Source organism: Mastigoproctus giganteus, chromosome 9 (assembly GCF_048544385.1).
Source record: "Mastigoproctus giganteus isolate SK-2022 chromosome 9, ASM4854438v1, whole genome shotgun sequence".
In the NCBI taxonomy this organism is placed as follows: domain Eukaryota; kingdom Metazoa; phylum Arthropoda; class Arachnida; order Uropygi; family Thelyphonidae; genus Mastigoproctus; species Mastigoproctus giganteus.
Window position 1 is genome coordinate 218575595 of NC_143583.1, and position 26994 is coordinate 218602588.

A 26994-nucleotide genomic window follows, 5' to 3' on the forward strand; every position below is an offset into this window, starting at 1 on the left:
ATGTAGGGTCTTATACGGCAATTGAGATAGCCGGCTTTAACACTCGCTGGTAAATTTGGTGTGCCAAACGTAAGGATGATGTTCCGCGTTGGAACCAGCTGGCCATCTTTTTTGATCATAATGCGTTTAGCATGTGTGACTTTTTGTTCTTTTAATTCTTGGACTAATTCATCTTCTGTGACATTAATCAAATCCCACTCAGTGATGACCCCTTTGGAGGCATTTAGAGTCGCATGTGGGGTAACTTGCACGGGAATACCACCAAAGGCTGAGAGGTTCAGCAGAGTCTGATTGCTGACGACTCACACTTTCAATTAGTAAATCACCCGATCTAAGTCTTTTCACCATTTTAGGTGAACCTGCTGTGTTTTCCAAACATTTCTGTATCAGAAACGGGGAGAGTGTACTCATGCATTTGTTTGACAAGGACTGGAAGATAAGGAAAGATGGACATTCCTTTTGCTCTGTGTCAGTCCTCAGTCTTTTCGACTGTGATGTGTCATGGTCATTATCATTTGATTTAGGACATGAGCGGCGAGGCTCAATTGGAGGGAAATTGTCAAATTCCATGTCTGCTCCTTTTCGCCCTGGGAGAGTGGCTTTCTTTTCCCAGGTTATCGGCCCCGCCACGTGGAGGCAGGAGCGATGCCACCAGTGACCAAGCGGTTGTAAAGTTTAGTAGCCTGTTAGTAATTAATATATATACTCTGAAAAAAGAAAGGTAGTTTTCCTTTCTTGGTTCTTACTTTAGCGCTTGAAGCACAGAACCACTTTAGCTAAACAAAAGAGAAAACGACACTAGAAATAAAATTAAACTTTGTCGCTTAGAAATAGCACACTATATATCTCAGAGGAAATCGCTTGTCACTATCGCTTGGCACTCGGGGCCGGCTGATGCTATATAAGCTTACTTTCTTGCATCATGTGCCCTTGCTAATGCTAACACACTCCTACTCTCATTTTTGCTTTTTCATTTTTTATGTCACACCAAACTGCCTCAACATTGCACTGTCCATGTATATCAACTGGATGCACTTTCTTATATTTTATGTATTTCTTAATTAACAGCATAACTCCTCCTCCCTTCCTATCCTATCTATCCTTTCGGTACACAATGTACTCCCCAAATTCCAATTCTACATTCCTAATATCTGTGTGACACCACATTTCTGATATCCCAAAAACATCAGCCTTTGATGCCTTGACCAGCACTTCAAATCCATCAAATTTATTTACTATACTTTTAGCATTGGCATACATTCAAAGTATGCATGCACCTATTCTTATTCTTAATTACCCTAACACAGCCCTGTATTTATTTGTTTCATGATGTCCCAATAGTCCCTGAAAGCCCAAGAAACCTGCCCTACAGGCCGCTGCTCATTATAATAGAAGCAGTGCAAGAATCACTTTCACCTCTGCCTGCGGCTACTTTTAACCATTTAGTTTGTGAATCCCCCCCCCCCCCAAGATAGGAGTTTCCGACCTACTTAACTGCCTCGATAGCATCAGCAAACACTCTTGCACCCCTTCTATTTAAGTGTATCCCATCCCTGAAGTAGCCTCTCTTGTTAATAAGCACAGATGACGCTGAGAAAAATTCTACCCCATGAGCCTTGCACAATCCTCCTCCAGGTCCGAACTGATTGACAAGGCCCTCATTATAGATATGCAGAAGCCTGTTTTTATCCAGTGGCTGAAGGTTGATTGGTTGAAGAAACTTCAATCTGCTGTTGTTGTGGAAGTTGATAGTTTAAATAAATTCAAGTAAGAACTAGACTATTGAGTGAATAGTCTAGTTCTTACTCGAATAGAATAGTCTAAACTATTGAGTGAATGAATAGGTGAAACGTGGTGTATGTCTTTTTTTTTTTTTTGGCTGATGCTGTATAAGCTTCCTTTTTTTTGCATCATTTTCCATTGCTAATGTTAAACCTAATAATAATGATAATAACAATAATCTGTGACTTGTGGGGAGTCACAGACCCCCTGAATTGGCACATAATATGTACTACATTATGTCGACAGCAATGGGGCAACACTGGAGGCCATCCACACAGCCGTCTATTGTGCTGTGGTAGCAGCCATGAGGATTAATGGAAGAGAAGCTAGAGCCCAGCAGCAAAAGAATCGAAAACAGAAGGAACCACCAGCTTGGGAAAGAAGACTTCAGCAGAAGATACAAGAATTAAAAGTCAAGATAGGCCAAGTGACACAGTACCAACAGGGCAATAGGAGTAAGAAATTAATTGGAAAAGAATAAATTAATTGGAAAAGTGAAGAGCATCCTCAAGCGATACAGCATCCAGAGCAAACATGAGACAAATAATCAGAGAATAGGCAAGTACTTGCACCTAATGAAGTAGAACCTCCTTGCACTCAGCAAGAGAGTACATTAATACAAAGAGAGCTCCCAGAGGAAAATAAACAACTGAATCTTCGATGAGGACCAAAGAGGCTTCTACAGGAATCTCGGAGAAGACGGGAAAGAAGGGAATAGACCACCCGAGAAAAAGATTGCAGAATTCTGGGGAAACATACGGAGCAAGGAAATAAGACATAACAGCCGAGCCACCTGGATAGAACTAGAACGCAAGAAAACCAAGGACATACAAGAAATGAGAGGGTGGGAGATTTGGGAAGAAGTAAAACAGGCTATCGGATTGTTTGTTATTTGGAGCATTAGCAACTAAGGCCATATTGCTCAGGGATATGCGGTGGTCATTCCCTGACCTTTCCGCATCCTCCGTATTTGGTGGTGACGGGCTCGAACCCCGGTCTAATCAAGAAGCGTGTGCTATGCACTGCTGCTCCTTCCCACCTGGCTACAGAGGCGCACATAACAGGCTATCAAGAAATCTCACAACTGGAGAACTCCAGGAATTGATAACGTCCACAACTAGCATTAGCATTAGTAGAGGCACATGATGCAAGAAAGCAAGCTTATTCAGCATCAGCCAAAAAAAAAAAAAAAAAAACACACATACTACTCCAATTTCATCCCTCCGTTCGTTCGAAATACCTGTCCAGTTGAGCTTTAAATTTGTTTAGGCTATCAACTTCAACAACAAGTGATGGAAGTCGGTTCCACCAACCAACAACCCGCTGGTTAAAAGGCAAATTTCCGCACATCTATCCGACATCCGTCCTTCCTCAATTTGAATTTATGCCCTCTGAGGTGATTATTCTGAGCAAGATGAAGAATCCCATTGGCACTGAGCATGCTCAAACCATTCAAGGCTTTGTACACCTCTATCAGATCACCTCGCTGGTACCTAGTCTCCAGACTCTGTAATTTGCAAAACTTAAGCCTTTCTTCGTAAGAGCAACCCTTTGTTCCATTCACTAATCTTGTTGCTCTTCTCTGTACCCGTTCCAGCAGCTCTACATCCTTCTTGAAATGAGGCCTCCAGACCTGTATACAGTACTCAAGATGTGGCCTAACCATTGCCTTATACAAGGGAATAATCACCTCCTTATCCCTGCTAGAAAAATTCCTGTATATCATTGACAAGACACCATGAGCTACTCTTGCAGCTCGTCTGCACTGCTCAGAGAACTTCATATCTGCCTGCACAATTACCCCCAGGTCCTTTTCATTCATCACCACTGTCAGTGTAGTACCTCAGAGTTGATACGTTGCTCTGGGGTTACTGTTTCCCATATGTAGTACTTTACATTTGTCAATGTTAAACTTCATTTGCCACCTCTCAGCCCATCTGTTCAACCTTTCCAGATCCTGTTGCAGCAGCATAGCGTCAGTAGTGTCCTTAACAACCCTGCCAACCTTTGTATCATCTGCAAACTTGGACATTCAACTTGATATCCCATCATCAATATCATTCATAAACACTGAAAACAACAACGGACCCAACACTGAACCCTGAGGAACTCCACTAATAACATTAGTCCACGTTGAGCAGTGTCCATTGATTACCACTCTCTGTCTTCTGCCACTCAACCATCCCCTTATCCATAGCAGCAATTTGCCTCCAATGCCACACTGCTCCAATTTGTGCAGCAGTCTTCCATGTGCAACAGTATCAAAAGCCTTTCTAAGATCCAAATATATAATATCAAAGTTATTCCCTGCATCCAGTTCTTTTGTGACTACATCATAGTATCCAATCAAATTCGTCAGGCAAGACCTGCCCTTAACAAAACCATGCTGCGTCTGAGCTATAACTGAATTCTTGTCTGGATGATCCTGCAGTGCTTCTTTAACCAGTGCCTCCATTAATTTACCTGGAACAGAAGTTAAACTAACAGGTCTCTTAATTACTTGTGTGAGCCTTTGATTCTCCTTTGTGAATTGGGGTTACATTTGCACATCTCCAGGTCTATGGGTACCTCCCCTGAGTCCAAAGAAGCTCTCATAATTATGGCTAGGGGGTTTGCTTACTTCCTTTGCTGCCTCCTTTAATATAACTGGATAGATCCCATCCACCCCAGGTGCCTTTTTTATGTTTATCCCCAAAAATCTCTCCTCCACTTTCCTCTCAGTTATTACAAAATCATCCAGCTTACTGCCAATGTTTACTTTACCTACATCATTCTCCTTCCTGAATAACTCCTCATGCGTGAATGTAGATGCAAAATACTCGTTTAGATTGTTAGCCACCTGAGCAGGATCCTGAATTGAACCATCAATATCCAGTGGACCAATCTGATTCATCCCTTTCCTTCTTGAGTTTAAATATGTAAAGAACTCTTTTCTGTTTTTCTTTGCATCCTTTGCCAAGGATTTTTCGTAGTCTGCGTGTGTGTGTGTGTGTTATGGAGGTTTAATGGCGCATAAGCTGCTGGGGCTATAATGCGCCTATTCATAGGAAACTGTTAAAAACAAATTTTTGTTGTAATAACTTGATTTTTGTTACAGTGATCTTTCAGAATTTATGATATAGTCCAATTTTTTTCAGGAAAGAGAAAAATTCATTGATATTTGCTTCCTCGCCAATAATATGATTTAGTGTCATTGGTTCTCGCAGATTTCTCAGGGAAGACAGGACAGATGTTCTTTCTTGTTGATACTGTGGGCAGTCATTTAGAATATGTTTCACTGATAATTGAGTTAAACAGTGTGGGCACTGAGGAGGATTCTCTCCTGTGAGTAGATGGAGGTGAGTGAGATACGTATGTCCTATTCGTGCCCTTGCAAGTACCACTTCTTCTCTTCGCACTGTTTTGGTGCTAGTGTGCCAAAGCTTTGGGTGTTGTTTCAACTGATAGAGTTTATTATTGGTTTGGAATTGCCATAGATCTTTCCACTGTGCGAGACATGCTGTTTGTATGATGCAATTGTAGTCAGAGGCTGGAACATGGACGGAGGTTAAATCAAAAGTTGATGGATTTTTAGCAGTTTTGTCAGCGAGTTCGTTCCCCTTTATCCCCGAATGTGCTGGGATCCAGCATAAGGTCACTGATTGATGACGTTCTTGTATTTGCAGTAGGAGACTTCTGATTTGATCTAACACAGGGTGAACCTTGTAGGAAGAATGTTGTATTGCTGTAATTGAGCTGAGCGAGTCCGTGTATACTATGTATTTTACAGATGGGTACTGAGTCAGATTTTCTAAGGCTAATTTTATTGCATGGAGTTCTGCTGAGAAGCTGCTATACTGAGCTGGAAGAGCAGCCGAAATGATTGAAGTAGGAAAAACTGCCGCTGCTCCTACCGCTGAATGTGATTTGGAGCCATCAGTATAGATCGGTAAAAAATCGGCATATTTTTGAATATGGCTTGCATGGAGATGTTTCACATTGATTATTGGTAGGCGATTCTTTCCCCATTCGTGAAGAAAAGTATCGCAGGTTAATTGTAGAGGCGGACTCCAAGGTGGTTGAGAGTAATTCATTACTTGTTGCCTATTGAAAATTGGAACATTCCAACTCTGTGTTATTTCAATTAGGCGTAAGCCTGCTGGTCTTATTTTAGTGGGTTTGTTTCTATAGAGATTTTGCAGTGGTGGATTAAAGAGGTATGGCTCAACAGGATGCTGCCAGCAACTTTGTATTCGGGCTGCATACTTAAGAAGCAGCGTTTTTCTGCGGAGGTAAAGAGGTGGCTCATTAGCTTCAATATATAAACTATGAATAGGAGAAGTCCTGAACGCCCCAAGTGCAATCCGCAAAGCACTATGCTGTATAGGATCTAGCCACCGTAGTATACTCTTACGAGCAGAATCATAGAGTGGAGCACCATAATCCAATCGGGATCTAATCAGTGATCTATATAAGAGCAACAAAGATGTACGATCTGCTCCCCAAGACAAGGCAGATAAAGCTCTTAGTATGTTTAGTTTTTTGAGGCAGGAAGTACGTACAAATTTAATGTGCTCAAGGAAATTTAGTTTCCTGTCAAGGATTAATCCTAAGAATCTGATGTTGTTAGTTACTGGAATGGTAAAGTTTGATACATGAAGTTCAGGGTCTGTATGCATTTTACGTTGATTACAAAAATGGATGGCAACAGTCTTCTGCTGTGATAGACGATAGCCATTTAACCTTGCCCACCTTTGGACTTTATTTAGGGATATCTGCAGTTGCCGTTCAATGGATCTCATGTTCTGGGAATGGCAAGAAATAGAGAGATCATCAGCGTAAAGGTAGGTCTGAACAGCATTTGGAAGTTCTTTTGTGATGGAATCGATTCTAAGGGCGAAAAGGGTTGCACTCAGTACAGACCCTTGTGGCACTCCTTCTTCCTGTGAAAATATCGCAGAAAGTGAGTTGTGATATCGAACTTGGAATGAACGATTCTGAAGAAAGTTCCTAATGAATATGGGCAGGTTGCCTCGTAACCCAAGAGCATAAAGGTCACTGAGAATGCCATGACGCCAGGTAGTATCAAATGCCTTCTCAATGTCTATGGAAACCATAACAAGATGTTCATTTTTTACAAAGGCATTACGAATTGCAGACTCAGCTTTGATCATGAGATCTAAGGAGGACCTGTTCTTACGAAACCCATGTTGGTGATTACTCATTAGGTGTTCTGTTTCGATGATCCAAACAAGTCGATTATGGATAATTTTTTCAAGTAGTTTACCAAGGCAACTGGAGAGGGAAATTGGCCTGTAACTGTACGGACTGGTAGGATCTTTACCGGGTTTCAAAAAGGCAAGAACTGCTGCATGATGCCAAGAGCTGGGATAAATGTTTTCTAGAAATATTCGGTTATAATAGATCAGCAGTATTTCTAAGTTTTTGTCACCAAGGTTTTGTAACATGATATAAAATATTCCATCTGGCCCAGCGGCACTGTTGCGTGTTGTTTTAATGGCATGTAAAAGTTCAGAATATTGAAGAGGCTGGTTATACGGAAGGGAAACTGATGTTCTAAAGTTGATGGCACGTTGTTCAGTTGTGGTCTTTATTTTCTGGAAATCCGGAGAATAATTTGATGCTGCAGAAACTTCGGCAAATTTTCGTAGTCTGCCTTTGCCTGCCTAATCTCCTTTGTGACTTGGTTACAGACCAACTTATATCTATCATAGGCTTCCATGTCACCCATTAATTTGTATGTATCCCATGCATTTTTCTTCTCTGCCACAATTCTCATTAGTTCATCTGACAACCATTTAGGCCTAAACCTCGAACAATATTTCTTAGTTGGTATGTAAAGCCTGGTAGCCTCCAATATTAGTTCCTTGAATGCTTCCCATTTTGAGTTTGCTGTTGGTAACGTCATCAGTTGGTCCCATTGTATAGAATTTAAATACTGTCTCAGTCCATCATAGTTGCCTTTACGAAAACAAAAACCCTTCCCTTTACCTCTGATGGTAGTTACCTCCTTGAGTAAATCCTACTTCAACACACTGTGATCACTGCCACCTAGTGGTTCATTTATCTGCAGATTCTTAATGCATGAAGAATCACTACTGATAATCAGATCAAGAGTATTGCTCCCTCTTGTTGCCTCACGAACATGCTGATGTAGAAAACAATCATCCAATAAATCCACAAAAGCCTTGCTAGTGTGTGAGTGACCAGCCCCCAAATTCCAGTCAATATCTGGGAAATTAAAATCCCCCATTATAAGACTCTCTGATTTACTGGCCCACTCTATTTCCCTGTACAATATCTTATTATACTCATCAGAGTCATTAGGCCTATAGCACACTCCTACTCTCAATTTTGATTTCCCTATGCTTATGTCACACCAAACTGACTCGACACTGCCCTGTCCATCGATGTCGACTAGCTTCACTTCCTTGGACTTTATGTGTTTCTTAATTAATACCATAACCCCTCCTCCCCTCCTGTCCTGTCTATCCTTTCTATACACATTGTATTCCCCAAATTCCCTTATATCTGTGTGACACCACGTGTCTGATATCCCAACAATATGCCTTTGATGTTTTGAGCAATACCTCAAATTCATCAAATTTGTTTACTAAACTCCTAGCATTGGTGTACACGCAAGTATACCTGCACCTGTTTCTAGTCTTAGCTACCCTAACACAACCCATGTGTTTACTTGTACCGCAATGGCTCCCAGCAGTCTCTGAAATATCAAGCATCTTGTTTTTCAGGCTTCTGCTCATTCTAATAGAAGCAGTGCAAGAATCTCTTTCACCTCTGCCAGTGGCTACTGTCAATCTATTGGTCTTTGTCTCCCCCCAAGCTAGCAGTTTTCCGACCCACCTAACACTGCCTCGATAGCATCAGCAAAAATTCTTGCACCCTTTCTATTTAAGTGTATCCCATCCCTGTAGAAGCAATCTCTCCTGTTAACAAGTACAGTCCAGGCTGAAAAAAATTCTACCCCTTGAGCCTTGTACAATCCCTCCAGGGCTGAATTGATCGACAAGGCTCTCATCATATACTCCTTCCTATCGTGTCTGGGCAGAATTGCAGACACTTTCAAATTCAACCCTAATTCACGGCTTTTTTTCAACAGTGACCTGTACTTGCTAAGTAATTCCGCTGGTCTCCTACTCTTAATGTCATTAGTGCCAACGTGTACAACTATATCACCCTTTGTGCCCTTAAAAGATGATATCCGCTCTACAACATCATCAACCTTTGCCCCTGGCAGACATACCCTGGTCCTATTCCACCTATCCTTTTTACAAAGCATGTTTCCCGTTTCCCTGACAATAGAGTCACCAACAACTACTAGTTCCTGTGGGACCAGCGCATTCTGCCTAGGGGGCTGCCTCTGTGTTGCCTGATGACCAAGTGCAAGCTCTGGCGTTGATGTGGGCAGCTGAGAGCTTGATGGGCCCCCTCAATTTATTTCCTTCGAGGGCATCCACCCTGTCCTTCAAGCTCTCATAAAGGCCCATAACAAAGCTGAGTTGTTGCCCGATTTCCTTGCACTCCTTACATCGTGCACACACAAAGACATCCCCCTTGGCAGTATCATGTCCCGTACCAGACTGCTCTGCAAACATCAAGCAAACAGTGCATTTCAAAAGACTGTGATTCAGAGGGTAACTGCCCCCTTCAGTTCTCCCCTGAACCACAGCACTCCCCTTAGCTTGAGCCTTTTGCTTTGCTGCTCTGGTCAGAGTCATGATTCCGATTTCATTGAATAAAATTTCAAAACAAAAATTAAATCCTTAAGTTATATCCCAAAACAGATATGTTATATATATATATTTTTTTCGGTATCTAGTGTTTTCTACGAGTTCCCTTTATACAACTTCCGTATCACGTGTACCACTATAGTTATGTATTAATTATTTGTTACGATTAAGTCGTTATATATATATAGAGTTAATAATACAATTTAATTGACAATAAAGTTTATCAAGATTAATAGATTTACTGATTAATTAACAATATTATATTATGCACTATACTACACTAAGCTTATGCTATCGTGTAAAAATGGCGGGAATTCTCGAACGGTACTTCTACGGACTCGTAAGTATTGATTAGCTTCCAAATCTCGCTATCTCAATTTAGAATAAACTAAGGATCCTGACTAGGTCTATAATCTACTTATAGAAGATAATTTAATATAACAATATAAAAACTACTGGTAGAAGAAGCTCAAGCACCTGGCAGAGCAGTTCACCTGAATGATAAGGCACACAGAGACAATCCCGAAGTTTCTCACTCAAGGAATCACACATCTGAAGCCTAAAGACAAAGATACAAGAAACCCAGCAAAATATAGGCCAATCACCTGCTTCTCAACAAAGCACAAGACCCTGACCAGCTGCATAACCAGGAATATATCACACCACTTGGAGAGCCAGAAGATAAGGGCGGAACACAAGAAAGGATGCAAGGAGCAATTAACCATAGACGCCACGGTTATTGAGCAAGCCTACAAGAAGCACCGCAACATGTACACAGCTTACATTGATTACCACAAGGCCTTTGACTCTGTGCCTCATAGCTGGCTAATAGAAGTGCTGAACATCTACAAAGCCAATCGGAGAGTGATAAACTTCCTAGGAAAAACAATGGCGAAATGGAGTACCATCATTAAGGTCGAAAACATCACAACCAGGCCTATCAGGAGAGGAATCTTTCAGGGAGATGCCCTGAGTCCATTGTGGTTCTGTGTGTTCTATCTACCATGCCCAACATTAGCAAGTACGGATGTAACCTCAAAGAAGGAAGGACCTGTACACCCTCACCCACCTGATGTACATGGATGACATCAAGCTTTATGCGGGAATCAAAAAGCACCTTCAGCAACTACTACAGATCACCGAAGAATTCAGCAATGAAATTAGGATGGAATTTGGTCTGGACAAATGCAAGACCCATGGAATGTGTCAGGGAAAATTAGTCAACTGATCAGGGCCGTGGCAGAGGGAGAAGCCTACAAATACTTGGGGTTGATGCAGGCTCAGCAGTTACAGCACAAGGAAATTAAGGCCTGCCTGATTGAAAAATACCATCAGAGACTCAGAAGCCTGCTGAAAGCAAAGCTGAATGGAGGGAACACAGTTAAAACCATAAACACCTATCCAGTCCCAGTGTTAACATACTCCTTCGGGGTCATAGATTGGACTAAAACACCGAGCTGGAGGATATCATGAGAAAGACAAGGATAATAATGACCAAGAGCTGCCAACACCACCCGAAATCTGCCGTGGAGAGATTGACAATTTCCAGGAAGAAGGAGATGACCTGATAGACCTCAACCTCACTGAGCAACAGAAGACACTGATAGTTAACCTGAAGGATTACTTCCAGAAACACACAGCAGCACTCTACCGAGCCATAAGGAAGATAGACAAGCGGTATACACCACTCAACCTAAGCGAGGAGTCCTCCCCCACCCCCACAAACAGGAGGTACAAACGAAGCTATAAAGATGGGCAGAGAAGACACTCCATGGCAGACACTATATACAATGATCTCCACCAAGATTCCATAGATAAAATTGCTTCCAATGCATGGCTCATGAGCGGGATGCTCTTCCCCAAGACTGAAAGATTCATGCTCGCCATCCAAGAACAAGTAATCAACACCAGGAACTATAGAAAATACATCACCAAGGAACTTGGAGTGTCCGATGATACATGTCGACGATGCCACCTGGCCTCAGAAACAATCCAACACATCACTGCAGGATGCAAGGTGATCACCCAGACTGAGTACACTCATAGACATGATCAGGCAGCCAGGATAATACATCAGAAGCTAGCAAGGAAATACCAGCTGGTTGAAGAAAGTGTACAATACTACAAGAACGAACCCCAGGCAGTACTAGAAACCCCAACCCAAAAGATGTACTGGGACCGTGCCATAATAACGGATTCCCGCACAACAGACCAGACATAACCCTTGTGGACAAGAAGGAAAAGGTTACCTATCTGATTGACATAGCGGTACCCAACACTGACAACCTTCAGAAAACCCATGGGGAAAAAATCAGGAAGTACAGGAACCTAAGACAGGAGATCAAAGAGATGTGGCATAGGTAACAAGTAATGACCATCCCGATCATTATGTCAACTACAGGTATGGTGCCAAAAACCCTCCATAACAGCCTAGAAGCAAGAAAGTCGCAATCCTGAACACCTGTAGGATAGAGTTCCTCGACCAACAGTAACACTAGACATAACCACACCCACTCGGTGTACTTGGTAGCAATACCTGTCACGAGGTGGAACCCCCAATTATGGAGAAATAATACAAGAGCAAAAATAATAATAACAAATAAATTATGCACTTGAAGCTTTATACTTGGCCTTGACAGGGATGCCTTACCTGGAACCTTTCTAGCCACACCTCATTAGCATCAGAATTGGTAAAGGCACATGATACAAGAAAGCAAGCTTATATAGCATCAGCCAGAAAAAAAAAATAAAAAAAAAAAAAAAACACGCTCCCATTTCACCTCTCATTTTGTTCCAAATACCTGTCCTGCTCAGCCTTAAATTTATTTCGGCTATCAACTTTAACAAAAGATGGAAGTCTGTTCTCCACCAATCAACTATCTGCTGGCTAAATGCAAACTTAAGAACATCTATCCTACAACTGACTTTCCTCAATTTGAATTTATGCCCTCTCACGCAATTATTCTGAGCAAGATGAAGAATATTATCAGCATTGACCATGCTCAAACCATTTAAGGCTTCATACACCTCAATCAGATCACCTCACAGGTGCCTAGTCTCCAAACACTGTTATTTGCAAAATTTGAGCCTTTCTTCGTAAGAGAAACCCCATTGTTCCATTCACTAATCTGGTTGCCCTTCTCGGTACTCGTTCCAGCAGCTCTACATCCTTCTTGAAATGAGGCCTCCAGACCTGTATACAGTACTCTAGGTGTGGCCTAACCGTTGCCTTATACAAGTGGATAATCACCTCCTTATCCCTGCTAGAAAAATTTCTGTATAACATTGACAAGACACCATGAGCTACTCTTGCAGACCGTCTGCACTCCTCAGAAAACTTCATATTATTATTATTATTAGCCGTATGATGCAAGGAAGCCTGAGGCTTTTGCTGCACCAGCCAAAAAGAGAGAGAGAGAAGCAGAAGGGAATCATCAAGAAAGAGAAGAATGATGATATCCAGCTCAGGACCCTGGGTGTGCCAAGCCCATACTCACCAGATGTGAGCCCCTGGGGTTATCTGCCTGCACAATTACCCCCAGGTCCTTTTCATTCTCTACCGCTGTCAGTGTAGTACCACACAGTTGACACGTTACTCTGGGGTTACTGCTTCCCATATGCAGTACTTTACATTTGTTAATGTTAAATTTCAGTTGCCACCTCTCAGCCCACCTGATCAACTTTTCTAGATCCTGTTGCAGCATCGTACTGTTAGTGTCATTAGCAATCGTGCCGACCTTCATATTGTCTGCAAACTTGGACTCTAAGCCTAATATACCATCATTCATAACATAAATAAATACAGAAAACAACAATGGACCCAACACTGAACCATGAGGGACTCCACTAATAAAATTAGTCCACGAAGAGCAGTCTGTTGATAACAATTCACTGTTTTCTCCCACTCAACCATCACTTTATCTATAGCAACAATTTGCCTCCAATGCCTCAGTGCTCCAATTTGTGCAGCAGTCTAACATGTGCAACAGTATCAAAAGCTTTTCTAAGATCCAAATATATGATATTAAAATTATTCTTTGCTTCCAGTTCCTTTGTGACCATATCATAGCATCCAATCAAATTGGTCAGACAAGACTTCCCCTTAACAAACTTATGCTGTGTCTGAGCTATAAATGAAGTCTTGTCTAGATGATCCAGCAACGTTTCTTTAACCAGTGCCTCCATTAATTTCCATGGAACACAAGTTAAATTAACAGGTCCGTAATTCCATATGTTGCTCTTTGATTCTTTTTTGTGGACTGGGGTGACATTTGCACATCTACAGTCCACAGGTACCTCGAAGGAAGCTCTCATAATTATGGTTAAGGGTTTGCTTACTTTCTTTGCTGCCTCCTTTAATATAACTGGAAAGAACCCATCCACCTCAGGTATCTTTCTTACATTTATCTTGAACAATTTCTCCTCCACTTTACAATTATTCCAAGATTATCTAGCTGACTGCTAGAGTTCAATTCACCTCTGGCATTCCCCTAACTGAAGAAATCCTCAAGTGTGTAGCTGCAAAATACTCATTTAGTTTGTTAGCTACCTGATAAGGATCAATTTCAGTTGAACCATCAATATCAAATAGACATCTGATTCATCTTCTTCCTTCCTAGAGTTTACATAAGTAAAGAACTCTTTGCTGTTTTTTTCTTTGCATCCTTTGCCAAAATTTTCTCATAATCTGCCTTCGCCTGCCTAACCTCCTTTGTGATTTGGTTACAGAGCAGCATATATCTATCATAGGCTTCCATGTCACCTGTTAATTTATATGTATCCCATGCATTTTTCTTCTCTGCCACGTCTCATTAGTTTATCTGACATCCATTTAGGCTTAAACCTTAAACAATATTTCTTATTTGGTACTAAACGCTTAGTAGCTTCCAAGATGAATTATTATTATTATTAATAGCTATATGGTGCAAGGAAGCCTGAGGCTTATGCTGCACCAGAAAAAAAAAAGTTCCCAGGTTACCCTTAGAGAGAGAGAGAGAGATAGAGAGTCAAAAGTAGAAGGGAATCACGAAGAAAGAGAAGAATGATGATATCCAGCTCGGGACTCTGGGTGTGCCAAGCCCATACTCACCAGATGTGAGCCCCTGGCGTTAAATTCTTTGAATGATTCTCATTTTGAATTTGCTGTTGGTAACATCATCTGTTGGTTCCACCGTATAGAATTTAAATACTGTCTCAGACCACCGTAGTCACCTTTACAAAAGCAAAAACCCTTCCCTTTACCCCTGGTGGCAGTTACCTCTTTCAGTAAATCCCACTTCAGCATACTGTGACCACTGCCACCTAATAGGTCCATTATCTGTAGATACTTAATGCATGAAGAATCACTCCTGATAATCAGATCCAGAGTATTACTCCTAGTTGCCTCCCAAACATGCTGCTGTAGAAAACAATTATCCAATAAAACCACAAAAGCCTTGCTAGTGTATGAGTGACCAATCCTCAAATTCCAGTCAATATCTGAGAAATTAAAATCCTCCATTTTATAAGTCTTTCTGATTTTCTGGCTTGCTCCATTTCTCTGTACAGTTGTTTATTATGCTCATCAGGGTCATTAAGCCTATAACACACTCCTATTCTCAATTTTGCTTTCCCAGTGATTATGTCACACCAAACTGACTCGGCACTGCACTGTCCAGCCACTGGCTGTACTTCCTTGAATTTTATGTGTTTGTTAACAAATAGCACAACTTCTCCTCCCTTCCTATCCTGTTTATCCTTCCTGTAAACACTGTACTCCCCAAATTCCAGTTCTTCATTCCTTATATCTGCATGACACCACATCTCTGTTATCCCAAAAATATCTGCTTTTGATGTTTTGACCAACACCTCGAATTCATCAAATTTATTTACCAAACTCCTAGCATTGGTGTACAAGTAAGTATACATGCACCTGTTTGTATTCTTAGCTACCCTAACACAGTCCATGTATTTACTTGTTCCGCAGTGACTCCCTGCAGTCTCTGGAATCCCCTGCACCTTGTTTTCTGGGTTGTTGCTTATTACTTGTTGTTACAGAAGATGAGCAACAACCAATGCAAGAATCACTTTCACCTCTGCCAGCTGCTACTGTTAATCTATTAGTCCTTGTATCCCCCCAAGCTAGCAGTTTTCTGACCAACCTAACACTGCCTCGATAGCATCAGAAAATATCCTTGCACCCTTTCTATTTAAGCGTATCCACCCCTGTAGAAGCAGTCTCTCCTGTTAGCAAACACAGACCAGGCTGAGAAAAATTCTACCTCTTGAGCTTTGCACAATCTCTCCAAATTGATTGCCAAGGCTCTCATCATATACTCCCTGGTATCGTGTCTGGGCAGAATTGCAGACACTTTCAAACTCAACCATAACTCATAGCTTTTTTTCAACTTTTACCTGTACTTGTTAAGTAATTCTGCCACTCTTCTGCTCTTAATATCATTAGTACAACAATATCACCTTTTGTGCCCTTACAAGATGATATCTGCACTAAAACGTCATCAACCTTTGCCTCTGGCAGACATACCCTGGTCATGTTCCACCTATCAAAAAATAAGTGGATTTGAACTGAAGAAGAAGAATAAAACAGCCGTCTGCAATGTTACTACATGGCTATCATAACCATTCTAATTTTCAAGTTAATAATTTAACTCATAACAATTTATAAGTTAAATCTTGCATCCCCTGAATATAATAACAATCTTAAGCAATATATTTCTTTCTACATAATCACAACTGTCATTTTCACATGATGAAATTTTCATTAAGTTTTCAAGTGTATAATGGTATTTTGGGTTCTTTTATAAGTTAGGATTTAAATATTTCAGTTCTTAAGAAATAGCAGCAATTTTTATGCTACCAGTTTATCATTTTAAACTATCTTAAAATATTAAAATAGATAGCTACATCTCTATTCAAACTTCTATAATTACCATCATTGTAATCATAATATAGAAAAGCATATAAAGCATAGATAATTTCTCTTTATCATAGTTATATCATTAATTTTCTCAGCGTTTGCTGAGTGATGAGTGATATATCAATAAAATATTTTTACCAGGAATAGCAATTTTTCTTTAAAAATTTTGAGCAATACTGGTTGAAATCATTTATATATTTTACCTGTACTGTGGACTGCTGAATATTTAGTCCCATATTTCCTAAAGATTTTAATTCTTTTTCTGTGTTATCGATCCATAAATTGAGCTGATTAAGTGATAAATGGAAATTTTGCACTAAAGGCAACATATCCTTAGCTTGTCTTATTTTATTAGTTGCATGTGTTGAAAGTTCTGTGAATCTGGATTGGAGGCTATCCAGTTTGTCTTTCATGTGTATTACATCCTCACCTAAAGAAATAAGAATTCAAATTATATCTCAATCTTAAAGACAAGCCATTTCTATAAAATATCTTTACATTTGCAAAACTATTCCAATTTTATTTTGTTACTCATCACTGAATGATGAGTAAGAAAATCAAAATAAATCAAATTCACAGTTAAACAGACCGGCAGAGAATATTATGTAAGAATTAAAGTCACATACACAAATTTAGTTTTCCTTCCGAAGAAAGGAGATAAATCAGAAATTGGAAATTATAGACCAATTAGCTTGTTATCCCACATCTACAAGTTGTTCACAAGGGTCGTCATTACTAACAGATTAGAAACAATACTTGATGAGAATCAACCGAAAGAGGAAGCTGGCTTTAGGACAGGATTCTCAACTATGGATCACCTTCACGTAATATCACAGCTAATGGAGAAAGCAAATGAATATAAAACACCATTATGCATGGCATTTGTAGATTATAAAAAGGCATTTGACTCCATACAGCATAAGGCAATGTTTCGGGCACTGGAAGTAGGAGACCAGCAGAATTACTTAACAAGTACAGGTCACTGTTGAAATAAAGCCATGAATTAGGGTTGAATTTGAAAGTGTCTGCAATTCTGCCCAGATACGATAGGAGGGAGTATATGATGAGAGCCTTGTCGATCAGTTCGGCCCTGGAAAGATTGTGCAAGGCTCAAGGGGTAGAATTTTTTTCAGAATTGACTGTACTAGTTAACAGGAGAGACTGCTTCTACAGGGATGGGATACACTTAAATAGTAAGGGTGCAAGAATATTTGCTGATGCTATCTAGGCAGTATTAGGTGGATCAGAAAACTGCTAGCTTGGGGGGATACAAAGACTAATAGATTAACAGTAGCCACTGGCAGAGGTGAAAGTGATTCTTGCACTGCTTCTATTGGAATGAGCAGAAGCCTGAAAAACAAGATGCAGGATATTTCAGAGACTGCTGGAAGTCATTGCGGTACAAGTAAACACATGGGTTGTGTTAGGGTAGCTAAGAATAGAAACAGGTGCATGTATATTTGCATGTACACCAATGCTGGGAGTTTAGTAAATAAATTTGATGAATTTGAGGTATTGCTCAAAACATCAAAGGCAGATATTGTTGGAATATCAGAGACGTGGTGTCACACAGATATAAGGAATGCAGAACTGGAATTTGGGGAGTACAACGTCTACAGAAAGGATAGAGAGGATAGGAAGGGAGGAGGGGTTATACTATTAGTTAAGAAACACAAAATCCAAGGAATTGAAGCCAGTCAACATTGCTGAACAGTGCAGTGTCAAGTCAGTTTGGTGTGACATAAGCATTGGGAGATAAAAATTGAGAGTAGGAGTGTGCCATAGGCCTAATGACTCTGATGAGTATAATAAGAAACTGTACAGGGAAATAGAGTGGGCCAGTACATCAGAGAGTCTTATAATGGGAGATTTTAATTTCCCAGATATTGACTGGAATTTGGGGGCTAGTCACTCGCACACTAGCAAGGCTTTTGTGGATTTATTGGATGATTGTTTTCTACATCAGCATGTTCGGGAGGCAATAAGAGGGAGTAATACTCTTGATTTGATTATCAGTAGTGATTCTTCATGCATTAAGAATCTGTAGCTAAAGGAACCACTAGGTGTCAGTGATCACAATATGCTGAAGTGGGATTTACTCAAAGAGGTAACTACCATTAGGGGTAAAGGAAAGGGTTATTGCTTTCGTAAAGGTGACTACGATGGACTGAGAGAGTATTTAAATTCTATACAGTGGGACCAACTGATGATGTTACCAACAGCAAATTCAAAATGGGAAGCATTCAAAGAACTTATCTTGGAAGCTACTAGGCTTTACACACCAACTAAGAAATATTGTTCAAGGTTTAGGCCTAAGTGAATGTCAGATGAACTAACGAGACATATGGCACAGAAGAAAAATGCATCGGATACATACAAATTAACACGTGACACAGAAGCCTATGATAGATACAAGTTGATCTGTAACCAAGTTACAAAGGAGGTTAGGCAGGCCAAGGCAGATTATGAGAAATCTTTGGCAAGGGATGCAAAGAAAAACAGCACAGAGTTCTTTACTTATGTAAACTCTAGAAGGAAGGGGATGAATCAGATTGGTCCACTTGATATCGATGGATCAACTGTTGATGATCCTGCTCAGGTAGCTAACAAACTAAATGAATATTTTGCATCGACATTCACATATGAGGAGTTATTCAGCGAGGGGAATGCCAGAGGTGTATTCAAGTCTGGCAGTAAGCTAGAGAATCTTGTAATAACTGAGAGTAAAGTGGAGGAGAAATTTCTGAAGATAAATACAAGAAAGGCACCTGGGGTGGATGGGATCTATCCAGTTATATTAAAGGAAGCAGCAAAGGAAGTAAGCAAACCCTCAGACATAATTATGAGAGCTTCCTTGGACTCAGGAGAAGTACCCATGGACTGGAGATGTGCAAATGAGACCGCAATTCAGAAAGGAAGATCAAAGGGCGACACAAGTAATTATAGACCTGTTAGTTTAACTTCTGTTCCCGGAAAATTAATGGAGGCACTGGTTAAAGAAGCACTGCAGGATCATCTAGACAAGACTTCAGTTATAGCTCAGACACAGCATGGTTTTGTTAAGGGGAAGTCTTGCCTGACCAATTTGATTGGATTCTATGATGCAGGGAATAACTTTGATATTATATACTTGGATCTTAGAAAGGCTTTTGATACTGTTGCACATGGAAGACTGCTGCACAAATTGGAGCAGTGTGGCATTGGAGGCAAACTGCTGCTATGGATAAAGGGGTGGTTGAGGGGAAGAAGACAGAGAGTGGTAATCAATGGACACTGCTCATCGTGGACTAATGTTATTAGTGGAGTCCCTCAGGGTTCAGTATTGGGTCCATTATTGTTTTCTGTATTTATAAATAATATTGATGATGGTATATCAAGCTTAATGTCAAAGTTTGCAGACGATAAAAAGGTTGGCAGGGTTGTTAAGGACACTACTGACACTACGCTACTGCAACAGGATCTGGAAAGGTTGAGCAGATGGGCTGAGAGGTGGCAAATGAAGTTTAACATTGACAAATGTAAAGTTCTATATATGGGAAACAGCAACCCCAGAGCAACGTTTCAACTCTGTGGTACTACACTGACAGTGGTAGAGATTGAAAGTGACCTGGGGGTGGTTGTGCAGGCAGATATGAAGTTTTCTGAACAGTGCAGACGGGCTGCAAGAGTAGCTCATGGTGTATTGTTGATGATAAATAGGAATTTTTCTAGCAGGGATAAGGAGGTGATTATTCCCTTGTATAAGGCAATGGTCAGGCCACACCTAGAGTACTGTATACAGGTCTGGAGGCCTCATTTCAAGAAGGATGTAGAGATGCTGGAACGAGTACAGAGAAGGGCAACAAGATTAGTGAATGGAACAAAGGGGTGCTCTTACGAAGAAAGTCTTAAGTTTTGCAAATTACAGTGTCTGGAGACTAGGCACCTGCGAGGTGATCTGATTGGGGTGTATGAAGCCTTGAATGGTTTGAGCATGCTCAATGCTGATGGGATTCTTTCTTTTGCTCAGAATAATCACCTGAGATGGCATAAATTCAAATTGAGAAAAGACAGATGTAGGATAGACGTGAGGTAATTTGCCTTTAGCCACCGGTTGGTTGGTTGGTTGGTTGGTTGGTGGAATAGACTTCCATCCCTTGTCGTGGAAGTTGATAGCCTAAATAAGTTTAAGGCTCAGCTGGACAGGTATTTCGAACGAACAGAGGGGTGAAGTGGAAGTGGTTATTTTTATTTATTTATTTATTTTTTGGCTGATGCTGCATAAGCTTGCTTTCTTGCACATCAAATGCCTCTACTAATGCTAATTAGCACTGCGAAAGCAAAAATAAGAGTAGAAGTGTGTTATAGGCCTATTGACTCGAATGAGTACAATGAACAATTGTACAGAGAAATAGAGTGGGCTAGTAAATTGGAATGTCTTATAATGGGGGATTTTAACTTCCCAGATGTTGACTGAAACTTGTGGGTTGGTCACTAGTCAGACTTTTGTGGATTTATTGGACTGTTTTCTGCAGCAGCATGATGTTCGAGAGGCAACCAGAGAAAGTAATACTCTTGATCTGGTTATCAGCAGTGATCATTCGTGTATAAGAATTTGCAGATAAAGATACCACTAGGTGGCAGTGATCACAGTGTACTGATGTGGGATTTACTTAAAGATTTAATTACCATCAAGGGTAAAGGAAAGGGTTTTTGCTTCCGTAAGTGTGAGTAAAGTGGTCTCCGACAGTTTTTAAATTCTGTACAGTGGGATCAAGTGACGATGTTACCAACAGTAAATTCTAAGTGGGAAGCATTCAAGGAATAAATCGTGGATACTACTAAAAGTTTCATACCTATTAAGAAATATTGTTCAAGGTTTAGGCCAAAATGGTTATCTAATGATCTAATGAGACTCGTAACAGAGAAGAAAAATGCATGGGATGCATATAAATTATCAAGCGACTCAGCAGCCTATGGCAGATATAAGCTAGTCTGTAATCAGGTCACAAAAGAGGTTAGGCAGGCGTAGGCAGATTACGAGAAATCCTTGGCAAAAGATGCAAAGAAAAACAGCAAGGATTTCTCTACTTATATAAACTCTAAAAGGAAGGGGATGAATCTGATTGGTCCACTTGACATCGATGGGTCGACTGTTGATGATCCTGCTCAGATAGCAAATGAACTGAATGAGTATTTTCATCTACATTCACACATGAGTAATTATTAAGGTTTGAAAATAGCAGAAGGTTATCAAATTAATGATTTTGTAATAACTGAAAGCAAAGTGGAGGAGAAATTGTTGAAGTTAAACATAAGAAAAGCACCTGGAGTGGATGGGATCTATCCAGTTACATTAAAGGAGGTGGCAAAGCAACTAAGCAAACGTTTAGCCATAATTATGAGAGCATCACTGGACTCAGGGGAGGTTCCCAAGGACTGGAGATGTGCAAATGTATCCCCAATTCACAAAGGGGGATCGAAGGGTGACACGAGTAATTACAGACCAATTAGTTTAACATCTGTTTCGGGTAAAATAATGGAGTCACTGGTTAAAGATGCATTGCAGGATCATCTAGACAAGACTGCAGCAATAATTCAGACACAGCATGGGTTTGTTAAGGGAAAGTCTTGTCTGACAAATTTGATGGGATTTTATGATGTGGTTACAAAGGAACTGGATGCAAAAAATAATTTTCATATCACATATTTGGATTTCAGGAAAGCTTTTGACACTGTTGCACATGGAAGACTATTGTACAAATTGGAGCAGAATGGTATTAAGGGTAAGTTGCTACAATGGATAAAAGGATGGTTAAGTGGGAGAAGATAGAGGGTGGTAATCAACGGATGTTGCTCTTCGTGGACTAATGTTATTAGTGGAGTCCCACAGGATTCGTTGTTGGGTCCACTGTTGTTTTGTATATTTATCAATGATATTGATGAAGGTATATCAGGTTTAATGTCGAAGTTTGCAGATGATACAAAGGTTGGCAGGGTTGTTAATGACAGTAATGGCAGTGTGCTACTGCAACAGGATCTAGATAATTTGGGCAGATGGGCTAAGAAGTGGCAACTGAAGTTTAACCTTGACAAATGCAAAGTACTGCATATGGGTAGAAGTAAGCCCAGAGAAACGTACCAACTGTGTGGTACTACACTTAAGGTGGTAGAAAATGAAAAAGACCTGGGAGTAATTGTACAGTCAGATATGAAGTTTTCTGAGCAATGTAGACAGGCTGCCAGGGTAGGTCATGGGGTTTTGTCAATGATATATAGTAATTTTGCTAGCAGGGAGAAGGAGGTGATTGTCCCTCTGTATAAGGCAAAGGTCAGGCCACGCCTTGAGTACTGCGTACAGGTCTGGAGGCCTCATTTTAGGAAAGATATAGATTTACTTGAGCATGTACAGAGAAGGGCAACAAGATTGGTGAGGGGAATGAAGGGATCCTCTTACGAAGAGAGGCTTAAGTCTGCAAATTGCAGTGGCTGGAGACTAGGCACCTGTGCGGTGATCTGATTGGGGTGTATAAGGCCTTGAATGGGTTGAGCACGCTGAATTCTGATGGAATCCTTCCACTTGTTCAGATTACGAACTTAAGGGGGCATAAATTCAAATTAAGAAAGATTGTTCGGAATAAATGTGCGGAAATTTGCCGTTAGCCAGCGGGTGGTTAATTGCTGGAACAAACTTCCATCTGTTGTTGTGGAAGTTGATAGGTCGAATAAATTTAAGGAGGAACTGGACAGGCATTTGGAGGGAATGGTGTGATTTTTTTTTTTTTTTTTTTTGGCTGATGCTGCATAAGCTCATACACATGCTTTCTTGCATCACATGCCACTACTACTACTACTACTACTTAGTTCTGGAGACTAAACATGGGTTCCACCATTTCAAGCCTCCAATAAGCAAAGCGGTGGTATTGCACTGGTTGATGAGAACCAGTGCAATACCACCGTTATTAAGTTATTAAGGTAGTTTTAATGTATCATCATTAAAATGATGATACATTAAAACTACCTTAATAACTATATTATACCCCAATAATTGTATTATATTTTCTATTTTGGGCTCTATTTCCAGATATGTATTTCCTTATGTTTAATTTATCAATGTTATTTCTCTTATATTGTATTATCACTGGCCTGGTAGCTGCAAAGGGCAATATTGCAATGTATCGATTTGTATAATATTAATGACTTTTCAGATGAAAATATGTAATGCAAATTATAAAACTAATTACACAGGGAAGGATACCTGATGCATGTTTCATAATATCCTGTCCAGCTCCTACGATGTCATCTACTTGCTTCTGGTGGTCAGCAATTTCCTCTCCAAGTTCCTACAAAATTAGTTGAATCAATTAAATCTTGTAAATTCATATACAAATATAACTTATGTTATTTCATTCAAACTATGTATAATTCTAAAAAAAATAACAGTCTTACTACAGAACTGTGATGCTGAAAGTTTGGATTAAGTTTATTCACCTTTTTTCTTTCCCAGGTAGGTTGGGGATAAAAAAAAATATATATATCTTTTTGCAATTTGAGGACTTATAGCACATCTAACATTGTGCACTTTGAAGGACTGTTGACCAGAAAAAGATCAAATGCATGTGGGTGGGACTGTCTGGAATGTTAGTAGGTAAAAGGATATTATGTAAGGTGATTAGTACTTAACAGTTAAAGCCTCATTATTCCTGATGAACACATACAATTAGAATGCCGAAGGCAGATGGATTAATGAAAATTACCAAGAAAAATTACTTCCCTGTTAGTTTCACTGTAAGATTTTTGAAATTTCACTTCACTGAAATTTCAAAGCAAGTCAACAAGTTCTTAATGCATTGTCAAATTATGAGGGTGATGGGGGCAGAAAATGAATTTGAGTCAAAAGAAATCAAAGCTGGGTGGATCTGACAAGGAATGTCAGAGAGGACAAATACACAATCACAACCAATAAACCAATAAAATGGATTAAATCATAATTCTGCTGATTAGGACAAATAAAATCATTGGTATTCAAGAGAACCAATACTTGAAATTCTGCAAAGAAAGAAAGAAAGAGAAAAAAGGAGAACCTTCCCCTGAATTCAAGCGTGCTCTCATAATTATGGCTAAAAGTTTGCTTACCTCTTTTATTGCTATCATTAATATAACTGAATTGGCCCCATCCACACCAATCACCTTAATCACATCTTGGAAACCTCTCTTCCACTTCCTGGCTGTTATCACAAAATTATTTGGCATCCTGTTAGAATTGGACATACTTTTGGCATTCACAACACTAAAAAATGCCTCGTGTGTGAAGACAGATGCAAAATATCTATTCAATTTGTCAGCAACCTAAGCAGGATCATCAACATTTACATCTTTCATATCTAGTGGAATAATGTGATCTTCCCTTCCTTTCTTTCTTTTACATAAGTAAAGTAAAAAAACTTGAATGAAAATGATTTCTTAAACATGATGTTAATATCCATCCATTCCAGTAAAACACACATAAACCTATCCAAACATCTTGAAGAAAAAATCTCTAGAATTATAAATCAAAATTTACCATTGAATTCAAATTACCCTTCTCCGAAAGAAAGATAAACCGGTACAAGAAGTAGATCCCTAATATATATACCTCTAAAGATAAGTTGATACACGAGATAGATGAACATAGTAATACCTCTAAAATTCCCATATCATCAACCTTAGCTCAAAAACTCTCAAGAATGCAGAAATTCAGAAATTTAGCAAAGGCCTTAATTTTAAACCGACACCCAACCATATCCCCACATTAGATCTCCTAGCTCACATAAATAAAGTACATTCAGGATAATCTAGCCAAAGATACGATCAACATCGCAACCATGCAGTCAGTATACAGCTCGAATTACAAGAGGATCTACAAGAACAACAACCTATCCTCAGAAGAAAGGAAAGCACTGAAAAACCTAAAAGAAGACAAGCATATACATATTTTTCTCTTCTTGGTGATTCCCTTCTACTTCTGACACTTGCTCTCTCTCTCTCTCTCTCTCTCTCTCTCTCTCTCTCAGGATAACTCCAAATTTTTATTTATTTTTTTTGGCTGGTGCAGCAAAAGCCTTGAGGCTTTTGCTGCACCAGCCAAAAAAAAATGCAGCAAAAGCCTTGAGGCTTTTGCTGCATATGGCTAATTGTAATAATAATAATAATATATCCAAAGCAGACAAAGGGAACACAACAGTCATTATTGACAAAGAAAACTATATCAAGAAAGTAGAAGAGTTTCTAAAAGATACCAGCACATTTTCTAAAAGACAAAGCAGTAAAAACAGATCCCACCAGCAGCCTCGAGAAAAAAGTTTAAACAGAAGAGATTCGTCAAGAAAATGCAATTGAAATTTTCGAGTCACAAAATTCAAATTTGGAGTGCACTAGAAAAGTTGCTACAGATTTAAAAAATACTTATGCATGCTATCGTGAAATTCATGAATAAAAGAAGACTGTCTTGGAATCAAAAGACTATTGAAGCATTTCCAAAGAAAAAGATGACTCCTTGTGCTTCCAACAAACCAACGAGTGCTGAGGCAACAATGAGTAATGAACCATCAACAAGTGTTTAGACGATGATGATGAAGAATAAATATTCTTTAACATTTGTTGTTGTTGTTGTTGTTGTTTTTTTTTTTGGTTTTTAGGAGCATTAGCAACTAAGGCCATATTGCTCCGGGATATGCGGTGGTCATTCCCTGACCTTTCCGCATCCTTCATATTTGGTGGCGACGGGCTCGAACCCCGGTCTAATCAAGAAGCGTGTGCTATGCACTGCTGCTCCTTCCCACCTGGCTACGGAGGCGCCCCATTAACATTTGTATGATTTATGATTTATAAATTTATGATTCTATAATTTGCTTGATTTTAAAGGCTAAAGGTTTAAACAAAACAATGATTTATTTGGATAAATAAATCATTGTTTAAGCATAAACTATTGTTTTGTTGGCCTTTACTTAACATTATTATGGTAAAATTTTATTGTTGAGACATAACCATTGTTTTTAGCATTATATCTATGGAAAATAAATTCCCACTTTACTAGCGCATGCTAGGAATGAATTAACTCGTAAAGTTGAGAACTACCACTATTACCTTCTGTTACTACCAGTATTACTACCTTCTCGGGTAGGACTTTAGCAACCTTTTAAGGGTAATATGGCACGTTTAATTTGATGTGGGTGCCTATGTGCAGGTTTAGGTTCTCTAATACCTGGTAAAAAAGTTCTGAAATGGGTTGTATTTCTAGAACAGCCGTGAAGAATGAATTAAAACCTAGCAACCAGGATATTAGAGAAAAATGTCAGGTTTTTGAAAAACATGACAATAAAATTTATAAACAGGATTTTTCAAAATTTTGTATAATTACAAAGTGCTAGCTGCAAAAGAGACAAGGCTGTCTCAGTAAGCTCTTTTACTTTTCCAAAATTTTTTATTTATTTTTTGTAACCAGTTCATTATAAAAGATATCTTACACTTAACTCATCCAACTGCTCCTGAAGTTTCTCAACATATACACTTAGTATCTGAAATCTA

The 26994-nt window shown here is 39.6% G+C and overlaps 1 protein-coding gene across 1 annotated transcript in view; it reads right to left on the reverse strand.

Annotated features, from left to right (window-relative positions):
• Positions 1-26994, reverse strand: part of shot (dystonin-like protein short stop) — a 1739701-nt gene that overhangs the window by 599458 nt on the left and 1113249 nt on the right. Inside the window, exons 55-58 of the mRNA XM_090380932.1 lie at positions 26934-26994; positions 23687-23771; positions 16705-16879; positions 5181-5195 (exon numbers count right to left, since the gene is read on the reverse strand). The exon at positions 26934-26994 is cut by the window's right edge and continues 266 nt beyond it. Of these exons, the coding sequence (XP_090237058.1) occupies positions 5181-5195; positions 16705-16879; positions 23687-23771; positions 26934-26994 (336 nt within the window). The remainder of the gene's footprint in view (positions 1-5180; positions 5196-16704; positions 16880-23686; positions 23772-26933) is intronic.